This window comes from Arvicanthis niloticus, chromosome 19 (genome assembly GCF_011762505.2).
Source record: "Arvicanthis niloticus isolate mArvNil1 chromosome 19, mArvNil1.pat.X, whole genome shotgun sequence".
Taxonomy (NCBI): Eukaryota; Metazoa; Chordata; class Mammalia; order Rodentia; family Muridae; genus Arvicanthis; species Arvicanthis niloticus.
In genome coordinates, this window is record NC_047676.1 from 11,337,892 (window position 1) to 11,352,162 (window position 14,271).

Sequence of the window (14,271 nt, forward strand, 5' to 3'; positions counted from 1 at the left end):
TCTACTTCCCATATCTCTTTTCATCTTACAAAACTAAAATCCTACCCATTTGACACTGCCACCCAATCCCCTTCCCCGTTCTGTGTCCACATTCTCCTCTTGGGTTTCTCTCCCTGTGAAGGACGACACTGGGAACCCAATGTGCAGGGAATGAGTGGTATCGGACACACTGATTTCACTGCGTGTACTTTAGACTTCTGCACTATTTCCAAGTGCTACTGTTTACATCATGTAGATATAAACAGACTGTGTTCTTTGAACTCAGATAAACCACATTCATCCTGTGCAGCAAAAACACTGAGCTAGAGGCGGAATACCAACGCTGAATAAAATTTTCACATCTCACGATGGAAACATGAGTCCTCTTATTTTAAGCCTATAATGTGTGACACGTTGCATTCAGCTTAGAAATTCAATTGGGATATAACTTGGAGTTAACTTTTAAACTGAGTCTCTTGTAGGAAGAGAAAATGAAGGATAGTGGGGGTTATTCCGGGTGAAGCCAAGTGTCTGTCACTGGTGAGGAGCCTCTGGGTGACTGTACCTTGACTAAGTGGACCATTGCGTCTGTGAAGAACACCATGTCCATGCCAGTGCCACGAATGTTCTCATTATAAAGCTGCAGGAACACACTCAGACGCTCTCTCAGGTGGTTCAGGGATGCAATTGGCTCATAAAACTTTGGCATTTCAGTATCGGCCTCCTCAGATGTCTCACCTTGACAAGAAGCAATGTTTCTTCAAATCACTGAAGTTGACTACTTTTGCATAAATTAACACACTAAAAGTCTAATTTTAGTGTGTTGATATTAATATTACACATTTTATCAAAATATCATATTAAGTTTTTAAGAAAACAGAAAGCAGGTAATAATAGAAATATAGGATTTTCATAATCTAGAAAGAACCATCTCCAAATGATTTTTTGTTATGATTTAATGAGAACTCAGAACTAAACATTTTGTCTTGAAGATCATTCCAGAGACAGGAGATTACTGGTTATAATCAAAATCCAAAGAAATGGGGATAACATCAAAATCTTGAGAGAGGTAAAAAAAAAAAAAAATTGCATGGCTTTTTAGGACAACTATAATAAGAAAGCTACTACTGTAAATGTCCAACTCAAGCTTCAAGAAATAAAGTGTTCTGAAGTCACAAGCAGTTGAACATTTCCCAATGGCCCTTGCCCTCCTCAGACGGAGCAGTTGCACCTTGACCCTTTAAAAGCTCAGTCTATTTACTCATCGTTCTCAACTAGAGGATGAGAGATAGAAATGAGTCCAATAAACACAGGATAAGCCCCACTCATTTTTTTTCCAAATAGTCTTTCCAGATTTTATACATACTTGACCTGCTTTACAAGAAGTCTTTCTGACTACAGGGGAAACTGTGATTTTTGTTTGTTTGTTTGTTTGTTTGTTTTGGGTTTTTTGGTGTTTTGTTTTGTTTTGTTTTGTTTTTTTACCTTTCACTCAGAAACTTTTGATGGATCACACATATGGTTATCACCACAAATCAGAACACAACTACATTAGGCTAGAGTGGCCTATAATGATGGCCTTAGCTCCAGTCTCTACCTCCCAACTGCTGGTATGATAGGCTTGTGTCTGTGCTCTCTGTTTATGAAACTTATGAAATCTAAAACTTCATGTGTGGTAGGCAAGCGCTGTGCCTATCAGCTGAGCTATACCCCCCATGCCAAGCCTATCGGCTGAGCTATACCCCCATGCCAACAACCTTTTTAAAATGTAAAAATTGACCAAACATCTATTCTCAGTTTTAGAAAGGATCATTATTTAATGAATTTAAAGAATAATGTTTGTTTTCAAACCATTTAGTTCTGATGTGGAAGTCAGGGCAGTGTGTCTATTTTCATAAATAAAAGTAATAGTTCTCCACTTTCAGTGAATCCAAACACAGAAGGCTGCCTGCACACTACTCACTTTTTCTAAGTTATATGCACTGGGCTTCTCATAGAATTTAGATACCTGGATAAGAATAATTATTGTCAATTTTGTCACTGTTTAGTTGACAGTAGCTATGGCTACAGATGCCTACATATCCTACAGATAAGACTTTGGTTTTTCCCCATTTCCTGTGATGTGACAATCACATTTTTATTTGCAAACATGAAGACAATAATATTCAAGAGACGTTCAGCCAATAGATATTAAATCATCTCCCTCTACCTCTGACAGACAACAAGTCCTGGACATGTTCTGGACTGACCCACTCCTCCTGTACTTACTGAGCACATACTTTTCCCAGGTTTGTTTTCTTCACAGGAACTGAAACTCCACAAATGTACAAACCTTCTAGCATTTGATCTCGCCTTGGAGAACTTGAAACTCTTCAATAGTTTACCTGTAGCTTCTTCTGGTGCATCCCTCAAGAAATCCACAAAATAAGCATCAACTCCACAATCCACCACCGGTGTTCTCTCTTCACCAAACTCCTCTTCCACCAAACTGACAACAGCCTTATCGAACCAGGTCACGTCACTGGACATGCTAAAGCGGTCAGCTATCACACGTTTGCACTCATGCTTCCACAGCCTGAGCAGTTCCTGTTGAGGACATCATTAAATGCATCATTAATTCCTACTGTGCCATAATTGAGATTTCAGGTTGAGATACCACGGAGCCTCGTCTCTCTGGTTTTCAGATACAACACTTTAAAAATAGATACGATATACTCACATCTCCATTTATGCTGATCTTATTCAAACATAATAAAGGGAAGTAGAATTTATTATTTTGTGGTCTTAATTTAAAACTAAATATTCTCAGATAAAAACATTACAAATTTATCAGATCAATCAACAAACTAACATGTTGCGTAAAAAAGTGTTCGTTTGTTACTAAATTGGTTGCAATGTTTTCTTTCGTGGGTCATATATAGTATAATGTACAATATATGAGCAACTCTAACATATATGCAATTAAGATTTACAAAAAGCATATTTAATTAGCATAAGTAAGAAATATTTGCTACAAAAATAAATCTAGCATATCTGAATGAAAAAACTCAGAGACCAAAATTCATTGGTAGCTGAGGAAAATGGATTAGACAACACTCCTATTCTTTCCAAGAAAAATAATATTTGATAAAGTTCATTGTTTGCTTTAAAATACTCACAGAAATTCCTTAGCTTCCAAGTAAGGTTTGTTACTAATGGCAAAAGCTATCTGAGTTCCAGAATATAAAAGTTTAAGAAAATGTTTACTGTAGCATCCATTTCTAAAGCTGTTTGCATTGAGCTAAAATAAGTGACCAGAATGACTACTGAAGAATAGGCATTGAGACTCACATTCCACATCCCATTAGTTTATTAATAACACTCAGAGAGGAGAACTCAATTTGAGAGCAGGCCAGATGGCTGAGAAAGTAATGGTACTTGGCATGCAAGCTTGATGACCTCAGACTATCCCTTAGGAGCCACCCAACGTGGAAGAGAGAACCTACTGTACACAGTTGGCTTCTGACATCCACATGGGTGCTGTGGCATGCTTGTTCCTGTGTGTGTGTGTGTGTGTGTGTGTGTGTGTCTACAAAATGAAAAAAAAAAACATTTTGTTTTTTAAATCCACTTGAAATATTTACTACTGCCAAAGTAAGTGTCACTTTTGTAATATAGATTATGAGCTTTCCCAAAAATGTGTCTAGTTTTCAAAAGTTAGCAAGTGTGCCTGCCTGTTGGCGGGCATCTGGAGCAGAAATGAGGGGATTTGGAAGTGAACACTTGACATGCTTACTGACTATTTTGTTAGTAATCCCACCCTGTGAGTGGTTTTGTAGCCAGTACTCCTGAAGGCGGTGGCCAAACTACATCCCCAGCTCCAGAAAGGCCAGGAAAGAAACCACCTGTGACTGAGACTGAGCACACAGTCACACTTTAAAGGAAAAAAATAGCGGAATTTTTAAACCTATTGTTCTATTTTGAAGGGAGTTTTTACAACATGGGAAGGGGCATATTCACATACATCGACAAATACTCGTTTGGGGTTTTATAGTAGATGAATTTTCTACTCTGCTTCCTCTTTTCAATTGTAGCAGAATAAATAAATTTTTTTGCTTCATCTAGTTACAAGGAAAACTCACGGGTGACTAACAACAAAACAGTTTATTTTCATTCTGGCTGCCTATTTATAAATACAATTATGTTTTTTAAATTTTAAATGTGAAGTTTTAATTATGAAGAGTATTATGGAATAAAACCAATCATAATTGTTCCCACTACTGATTGAAGAAAAATAAGAGATTATGAAAAAAAAAAAACAGTTTTTTCTCTATTCTAGCCTCTGATTAATAGCAACTGTCAACTTGATAAAATCTGGGTCACCCAGATTACAAGCCCATGTCGGTGTTGAATCATCTAGATTAGGTCATTTAAGGTTCCACCTTAACTATGGATTATACTATTCCTTGGGCAGAGGTCCTAGACTAACGAAGAAGAAAATTTTCTTGAGTACCAGCATTCATTGCTGTCTGCTTGCTGACTATGGATACAATGTAACCTCCAGCATCCATTGCTGTCTGCTTGCTGACTATGGATACAATGTAACCTCCAGCATCCATTGCTGTCTGCTTGCTGACTATGGATACAACGTAACCTCCAGCATCCATTGCTGTCTGCTTGCTGACTATGGATACAATGTAACCTCCAGCATCCATTGCTGTCTGCTTGCTGACTATGGATACAACGTAACCTCCAGCATCCATTCCTGTCTGCTTGCTGACTATGGATACAATGTAACCTCCAGCATCCATTGCTGTCTGCTTGCTGACTATGGATACAATGTAACCTCCAGCATCCATTGCTGTCTGCTTGCTGACTATGGATACAATGTAACCTCCAGCATCCATTGCTGTTTGCTTCCTGGCTATTGGATACAATGTAACCTCCAGCATCCATTGCTGTTTGCTTCCTGGCTATTGGATACAATGTAACCTCCAGCATTCATTGCAATCTGCTTCCTGACTATGGATACAATGTAACCAGCAGCCTCACACTCTGCTACCATGCCTGCTTCAACCAAGATAGTCCACACCTTCCCAGTAAGAGGCAAAATAAACCCTTTCTCCTTTAAATTGCTTATATCTGGATATTTTACCAAGAGAATAGGAAATAATACTAATACATACCACTTAGATAATAATTGTATATATTATTTCTTTAAATATAAATTACTTTAATTGAAATTACAGTTTAAACTTTCTAATGTAATATGTAGTTTTTCTCTCATTGATGTTACCCAGACACAGATGAAGAAAGTATGTAAGAAAATCCAATTTTTTTTCAGACTTCACATAAAAATCAAATTTAAGATAAGAAAACAGCAATGTGCATTGTTTTTATGTCTTATGTATCACGTACGTCTGTGTCTTTGATGACCTCTGAAGTGATGTTCAGCATGCCCTGCCAGATCCTGGAGAGATCTCGAAGGTTAAACACATAGTGGAATTTCGCAGGTGTTGGGAGCATCTTCAGTTTGGTCATCTGCCACAGGCGGCGTGTCAGGGGTACCAGCTTTATCACCGCATCCTGAACTTCCTTGGAGAAGCCCCGCTGGGCACAGTAGTAGCCTGCCCCAATTACACCTGGGATGGGAGAGGATCATAATCTGACTAATTGCTGCACTCAGTTCATGAGAATGAAGACTCTGCACAGATGTACTAATATATTTTAACAGATGGCCATGCAAAAACAATCACGTCAACTAATGGTGTGTTAATTTTTCAAATACTCAAAAACTAGTGATAGGTTTAAGTAAGTCAGCATCCAGTATGTATATCTGAGTATTATTTTAAAAGTGCTGTCAAGGGAATGGAGAAAAGTGTCTCCGTGGTAGAACATTTGCCTAATATGTGCAAAGCTCTAGATAGATATCCCAATAGGGTATGATGATAGTGATGATGATGATGATGATGATGATGATGATGATGATGATGATGATGGAAGCAAATAGTACTGAAAATTCTGGATACAGTAATTTAATATTACTCAATGATTAACAGTGATAAATATATAAAATTAACATAAAAAGTTAGGAATTTTTTGCCCTCTATAGTTTCCTCTTATTGTGTTGACTTTCCATGCAATGCCAAATAATTTTCCTTTTCATAGCATTTTCCAGGCACCAAAGAATACTTAGATGTGATAGAAGTCATTCCCTCTCATTGACTTTATTTTCCCCAGATTGAGATAATTCAAATGTCATTTGGTCTCCAAACCTTCCCACTGCTGTGACTGAAGGCAGAGTGCTGTCACACTCTCTAAGCCTGGGGTGACAAGATGACATTTTATCCTGCCAAAAATTAATTAGGGTAATCTTAATGAATTTCGTGTCAGTTGCAGTTTTGGAAATTGTAAATTAATACCTAACAGAAAGTTGTTTATAACTTTGCACTCTTTTTTTTTAAGGGAAGAGTAACTTAATATATTTCCATTGCTCAAGGAAATATACTTGGCTATATATTGAGCTAGAAGCTCTTCACTTAAATTGTCCCTGGAGTGCTGCATATTTAGTACATGAGGAGTTGATGACAATTCTGTTGAGTACCCCATGGCCAGATGGGAAATTCTTATACTCTGTGTACACTGTCATTCCTATGACATCACTAGTTATTTTGGTTGGACTATTAGGCACCTGTTCTTTTTTTTTTTTTTAAGATTTTTTTTATTTATTTATTTATTTTATATATATGATGGGTACACTGTAGCTTTCTTCAGACACACCAGAAGAGGCCATACGCATGGTTGTGAGTCACCAGGCAGTTGCTGGGAATTGAACTCAAGACTTTTGGAAGAGCAGTCAGTGCTCTTAACCACTGAGCCATCTCTCCAGCCCCTAGGCACCTGTTCTTAACAAAGGAATATATAAACCGCTCATGTGAAAACCAGCTCACATATGTGTCATGTATAATTTTTTTACACGAAAAGCTGGTAACAGCTACTTAAATGAAAGTAATAGTAATAATAATAATAATAATAATAATAATAATAATAATAGAATAAAACATAAACTAAGGCATCTACTTCTGTAAATATCTATAATTAATCACTGTAGGAAACAAAGTAAAACAGGAACAAGGCTGCAAACCAAGAGCTCCTCACACTTCGTGTTCCCCTCTGGGTAGATACTTGCTAAGAGCAGATACCGCATCCCTCTTTCCCCTGGCCCTCTAACAACCATTTTACCAAAGATCTTGTCCATGGAAGCATCTGAAGGCAAGGTACAGTTGAATATGGAGAACTGTCTCTTCAGCCTCTGTGGTATGTCATTGCGTCCACCCCCAGGATGGATCATGGCTGCCAAGAACTGGATGTCCACAATGCTAGTGAACTCTCCAGGCTTCTCCAAGTTATAGAATCCATTTTGTTCCATCAGCTGCCGGACAATCTCATTAGTAACCTAAGAGAAATAATTTTTTGAATTAAAATGCCATTTCTTAGATTAAGGAAAGGTTCAGTGCATAAGGCGCTCAGTGCAAAAGCATGAGAACTTGAGTTTAGGTCTCCAGCTGCTATGTAAGAGCCCAGTGTGTTTATGTGCACCTCAGAGCCGGGACTAGGGGTACAGACAAGCAAACTCTCAGGCTTAGTGGCAAGTCTACCAAAATGTCAAGGCCCAGGTTCAGAGAGATCTGTCTCCAGGAAGGTTGGAGAGTGGTGGAGAAAGCCACCTGATGACAACCTCTGGCCTCACAAGTACAGAGAAAGAAGAGAGGACAGATGGACAGACAGACAGAAAGACAGACAGACAGACAGACAGACAGACAGACATTGTTCCTAGAACAATTCCTTAAGCATATTTACAGAAGAGAGTTTGCTGTAACTCAGAAATTGCAATATATATATATATATATATATATATATATATATATATAGAGAGAGAGAGAGAGAGAGAGAGAGAGAGAGAGAGAGAGAATCCATCAAAGAATAAATCAGTCACAAATCAGCAAAAGAGAAATGTGCATTAGGGTCAATATACCTGATCACCCCATTCGTTGATTACAGGCATATTTAAATCATCAATAAAGACAGCCATTTTCTTCCCCGCAGGAGGACCATATGTTGTGCCCATTCGTTTATCCACATAACTCTCTATTGTCCTCTGTGAAGCAAGAACACCAACAGAAACATCCGTAAAGCTTTCACTAAGACTTATCAACTTCCACAGACAATAAACAAAAGGAGAACTTTAAATGACAGGGGCTACTTACTTACCAAAAGCCAAAATGTCCTCCTTAATTTGGAGAAGCTACTTAGTTCCTAAATTGTTTTGGCATAATATTTACAAGCCTTAAAAATCTGATTTCGTTTACCATTTAATCCAATCAGTGTAAATTCTACTCAGAATCTACTCAGATGATGCTTTTCTGCTGATATGAGGATTTACTGCCATATCCTGGTGCCTATACCAACAACTCCTAACTTCAGTCCTGTAAAAGTTTTATCACAATCAGAGATACTGTTAAATGGGAGGCAGGGCAGGGTATTGATTGTTAAATGGGGGTTATTGACTCATAAACTTCAGTCCATAGCCTGAGCTGTACAGCTTGTCTTTGACTGAAGGCTGCTACACTGCCTGTTGAGTCCAGTAGCCCCATGTGATCCAGATCCCCTGCTGTGGGGCCCCTCAGCTGTGCCAACAATGGGTCTTTTCCTATTCCCCAATAGAGCATGAAGAACAAAGCCCACTCTCTCCTATCACCCAACATTCCTCAATGGTAGGAGAAGGGGCCATGTTTTGCTCTACCAATCCAAGACAATGTGGAAAAGAATACCAAACTTCTTAAAAGGAGGCTTTGACGGAGTGAGGAGAGTGTACAAGAAAGATCTCAAAGTCTTTATTTATTCCTTATTTATTCTTTGAGAATTTTGTACAGTATACTTTTAGCATATTCTTTCCTGACCCCCAGCTCCTTCCAGAGCCCCCTCTCTACCTTCCCAACTTTGTCATCTTTCTCTTTCTTAAAAAGAATCGCAGATTCATGACACTGGTAGTACATTTGTTTCCATGGCAGTCCACAGTGGCTTAGAAATAAACCATCAAATGCACTGCTTAGTTTGATTTTAGTGATCTGGTCTTCGCCTTTGTCTTAGGTTGCTACAGGAAACAAACTACAGTGAAAATCATTTGTGTTTTTCAGTCTTAGCTTATTTGGTATTGCTATTGATAAGTACCAACTTTACTTAAGTTAAAATAAATGTATAGCCCAAGTAACCAGAATTTAGCATACAAGAACAAACAGGAAATTCAAAGTTCTCCAACTCTACAAGCTCAGAGTTCTATTGTACATAGGATCTATCCATGCATGGTTTTAAATTCTGATAGAAGTGCTGAATGCATGCACAGGGAGGGAAGGCACACTGAAATAAAAATGAATTCTTCTATCCAAAAGTGATTTCTTACAATTCCTATCCGAAAGTATTTATTTTCTTGCAATGTGTAAAGAGTAAACCAGTTAAAATTATTTTTATAACCAATACATAACTATAAAGTGTACTAAAATATAAGGAAATGGCTATATATTTGCCTCCAGAAATCTTCAAAGTAATTGCAAATTGTAAGTTTCCATCATCATTTCAATAAGCAATAGAAAGAGATGTGAAAATGTTTTCATCGTTTTTGATAGAAATACATGTAAACATATCACAACTCATCCAATTATAAAACAAATCTCCCATGGAAATTATATAATAGAAAAGAGAGTGTCATATTCCCCTGACATAAAAGCATGCTGTGTAAATGTACTGGGTTAAATTTAGCTCTGCTTTTCAATGAATTTAAATGCATAAGCCAATTAATAACCTCCTGACAACCCCCTATGGCAAACCAGAGCTCCCCATCATCCCATGCCTATTAATAAAACCCTTTGTCATGTGAAAATTTTATGTTTTCTAGGATTTTTCAAGGCCGAACGTCCATAGATGGGGTAATTAGAATAATACAGAATAAGTCCCACACGTGTACACTTTCTCCCTCATCTCTCTGACCCTCATTTCTTTGAAGTGGCAGGAATAATAAATACACTACATATCATAAAAAGGCCATGCTGGCAAAAACAAAAAGGAAGAGGGAATGAGTTTGTAAATGTGGAGCTAGTTTAGTAAACATCTCGATTTTCTTCCTGCTGCATAATCTTCCAAAATGAATTTTCAAGTTAGAAAAGGTTGATGTTAAACTGGTATCAACAACTAACTAAATGTCTGTAGAGGAAGCCCAATGGCCAAATGCTTGTCATGCGAGCATGAGGATCTGAGTACGAAGACACATGCTTGGAATCTCAATACTGAACACAGAGGGGCAGGCAGCTGCCTGGTAGCCAGCCTTTCTCATTTGGTGAGCTACAGATGTGTGAGGCAAATGCCGTCTTCTAACTTCTATGTACAGGCCACACGGATGCACATATGACTCCTCACACGTGTGCACCTGAACACACATACAAATGCAAACAGATAAAGAAATAACTTCCCATCCCCATGCAGGTGCCCCACAGCATCACGAATATCAAGACACGCAGATATAACTCCAAACAGGTATTCTAACATTTAGTGATGATCTCTCTCTTACTCTAGAATGAAATCTAGAGTATACATCTTATCTATATTATTCTTCACTGTACCTTTAGTATCTAGAAAATAACCTGAGACCATACACATTTGCTATATTAGTAAAGAAATATAGAGTCCAAGAGTCATGGTTGACATCTCCCATTCTCCTTCAACATCCATGGAACTGACCATAAATTTTGTTTAATCAAGATGAGATGAATCCATGTGTTCTCTTTGCTCTCATTTCTGCATCTTGGGCCAGACCAACCTCCCCGTTGAATAATTACTGTCAGATATCTCTTATGAAGCCATTCTCTTCCATCTTGCTCTCTGCTCTACGGTCAGGATAGTCTTTCTAAAGGGTGGCATAACTCTGCCCATCACTACTCAACAGGCTTCCCATGAGTGACCTGCAATGATTTCCATAATGCTAGCTGCTTACCCTCCTCAGTCTCTGAACTTATACACAGATAATAAAACATACATGGTGAAATGATGCTCATTTTATAGGTAGTTTATTACACTCATGGTGGGAAACTTGTTCACATACTCCTGGAAATATGTTCCATGACATCTCCCAGATGTGCACTAGCCAACAGTAAAAGAAGTAATAATTTGTTAGACTAATGATTTTCTGTGTTGCTTTCTCCGCCTCAGCTAGTGATTTAAAAAAAAAAAAGTCTTAAAACTTTAGCAGAAGACCAAATGCTTCTTTGATAATCAATACTTTATTCCGAAATTAGAAGTTATAGTCACCATGAGTTCACCAATCTATACGGCCTAAACAAAATTCTGAATTCATTGTATATCTATATACTATAGAGACATAAGAAATCAACATTACTGCCAGACATAGCTGTGACTTTTAAGTTGTTAAAACTAGGTGGCTAGAAAACCAGGTGGGCTTAGGAATGGAGTGAGGAAATCTCTCAGGCTTCCATCTAAGATAAGACTCAGTTCAGCTTTCTGAATAAACTTCTCAGGAGGTAATTCAGTCTTCATGGTTCCGAAATATCATTAAAGGCAAATGCTAACTCCTCTCATACTGGGACACAAAGTAATTCTTCCATTACATACATCTACATACATTTTCCTGAAGTATGCACACTTGTATCCTTTGTGGTTTACAGTCCTATCTTGTATCATAAGCAGTATTTATCAAGTCAGTCAACTGGCGTTGTAGTGTGTCTGTTTCTCTAACAACAACAACAAAGGAAAAAAACTAATGTGGGGGCGGGGCTCTGTCACATCAAAGGATTGTTCACTGATAGTTCGAGGAATTGCCTTTCATTCACACAACCGTCCCTGTGAATGAGACATGGTGTAAAGCTGCATAGTTCAAAAGGCTTTCCATAACAGCTCTCACTGGGCTCACAGACGGACATCAACTACAAGGTTAAGTAACTGCTTCTCCCACTAGCTCTGTGGCTTCCTCTCTCTCTTACTGTGTCTAAGTCACAGCCCAGGACCAGTATAAACACATTTTACAGAGAATCGAACATATGTGATACATGAAAAACGGAATTAAAATTTAAAGTTATTATAAAATTATACAGGTGTTTTATTATATCAATGGGAACACCATTCAGGCTGTTAAGTCATTTTTCATAAATATCATACACAATTACATTGAAATATAAATCTACTTGACTTTACATTTCCATCTATGTGTGAAATATATCTAAAATGTAAATATTGAGAGGTTTTGCTCATTATTTAAAACTATACAAGTAATAGAATCTTCCCACTTTATTGTAAATTATTGAAAACACTCTTACATTGGCCAAGTTTAAAAGGCCAACCAGGGTTACACAGCAAGACCCCATCTCAAGAAAAACAAAAAGCAGGAAAAACAAAAAAAAAACAAAAAAAGATATATTAAAAAAATGAAGACAGATATAGATGAAAGACAGAAAGACTCAGGCAGATGGATATATATATACAATGTTCCATGGTGTGGGGTGTTAAAATGTAAAATACAATACTATAACTGACAGAGAAATGTAAAAATGCCTAACTAAAAGCTAACAATAAAATAAACACCTTATTGATAAATCAGTTGTGAGTGTTAAGATGGGTGTGGTGAGGGGCAGCAGAGGACAGAACCTGGCTTTCAGCTTACCCTTTGCTGCCAATCAATGGACAGTTAGTATAACAGTGTTTCAGCACATGACCTGGCATTTAGCCTACACTTTGCTGCCAACCAATGGACACTTAGTGTTTGAGCATGAGTTAGGAATCTCCCCTGGAAACTAGTGTCATGTTGCTCTGAAAAGCCAAAAGAATTCTCTTTACAGGAAAGAACACTGTAGGAAGCCAAGATGAGTCTGAAGGGGCTTGAAGGACCCAGCTCCATGATCACCCAAACAACCTATGCTTCCATGGCCTACACAGATGGTTCTGATGCCTGAAAAGACATAAGATGTGTTGTCAGGCTTTATGGTTCTCATTTCTAAAGTTAAAGTTTATGGATGTAAGATAATTGTTATATTCAAAACACATTAAGATAGTTTTTAAAAGAGATTAAACTTTTTAGAATTCCTCTTAACTGTCATTTTCATCTTTCCACATTCTTAAATTATTTAAATAGCAAAGATATGCATCAATAGTTTTCAGAAATAGAAAAAATAGCTCTAGAAAATGGGTCATCTGTCTTCTAAAAAAACAAATTCTCTTTTCTAAAATGTAATTTGGGCTGAGTATAAATTTTTTATCCAAACTAGACACCTTGGATAGCCTTAGGGGGCACGATTGATTACTGAGAAGACATGGTGTCCCAAGCAGAGAGGAACATGTGATTTCCCACTGATACAAGATGCTGAAACAGCCGGAACCATCATGAAACCGGCCGGCACAAGCAACGCTCTCAGATTGACTGTGCACTATCATGGTAGCAGACAAGATGTGGGCAGTCTCTACTTTCTCCTTTACAATTCCACTTCGCTTGGGAGCCGCATAAGTAGAAGACTAAGAGACAAATGCCCTCTGCTGTGTCAGCTCTGTTTAGCAGGAATGACTGGAAATTACAATGAGAAAGTTAATTCAGGAGTTTGGCCAATTGAAAGCTTTCTCTAGCGAGGCTAGCTTGATAGGGTGGGACAGTGTTGCTCAGCAGTCAAGCCGGCCCTGGCAGGAAGCAGGGTGGGCAAGGCTGTGGTATTTCTGGGCAGGAGAAGAAACAGTGACGTAATGAAATACCAACAAAAGACAGGAGGAGTCTTCCTGCCCTTGAACACTGAGAACATAAACATCCCTGTGGATACCTGCCAGACCTCTCGGTCCATCTCTAACAGTGATGCCCCAGTCATATTGAAAGCCAAAGATGTACTAAAGTCTCAAGAACAGTAACTATGTAGATAATTACCCTATGTGGTTAAAAAAAATCAGTTTCTCTTGTTCTCTTGGTCTCTTGCCTTCTTGCTCCCACTTTGTCCCCTCATCCCCATTTCCATCTGCCCTCTCTCTCCACCTGCTCATGGCCAGCCTCTACTCCTCTACTTCTCTACTCTCTCTCTTTCTCTGCCTCTACTACCCTCTTAACTCCCCTCCCATGCCCTGAATAAACTCTATTCTATACTAAAAAGAAAAGAAAAATCACACTTACATTTTTTAAATGTTCATTCTCAAATGAGGCTATAATAATAAGCCTTAAAGAGAACTATCTTTCTAAAGTAAAACTGGTGAGAATTATTTAAATATAATGCAGTATCA

The 14,271-nt window shown here is 38.0% G+C and overlaps 1 protein-coding gene across 1 annotated transcript in view; it reads right to left on the reverse strand.

The window, feature by feature from the left end:
- Dnah5 (dynein axonemal heavy chain 5) overlaps positions 1-14,271 on the reverse strand; it is a 236,059-nt gene that overhangs the window by 86,751 nt on the left and 135,037 nt on the right. The window contains exons 48-52 of the mRNA XM_034523461.2: positions 7,994-8,116; positions 7,201-7,414; positions 5,377-5,600; positions 2,364-2,565; positions 545-717 (exon numbers count right to left, since the gene is read on the reverse strand). Coding sequence (XP_034379352.1) covers positions 545-717; positions 2,364-2,565; positions 5,377-5,600; positions 7,201-7,414; positions 7,994-8,116 — 936 coding nt within the window. The remainder of the gene's footprint in view (positions 1-544; positions 718-2,363; positions 2,566-5,376; positions 5,601-7,200; positions 7,415-7,993; positions 8,117-14,271) is intronic.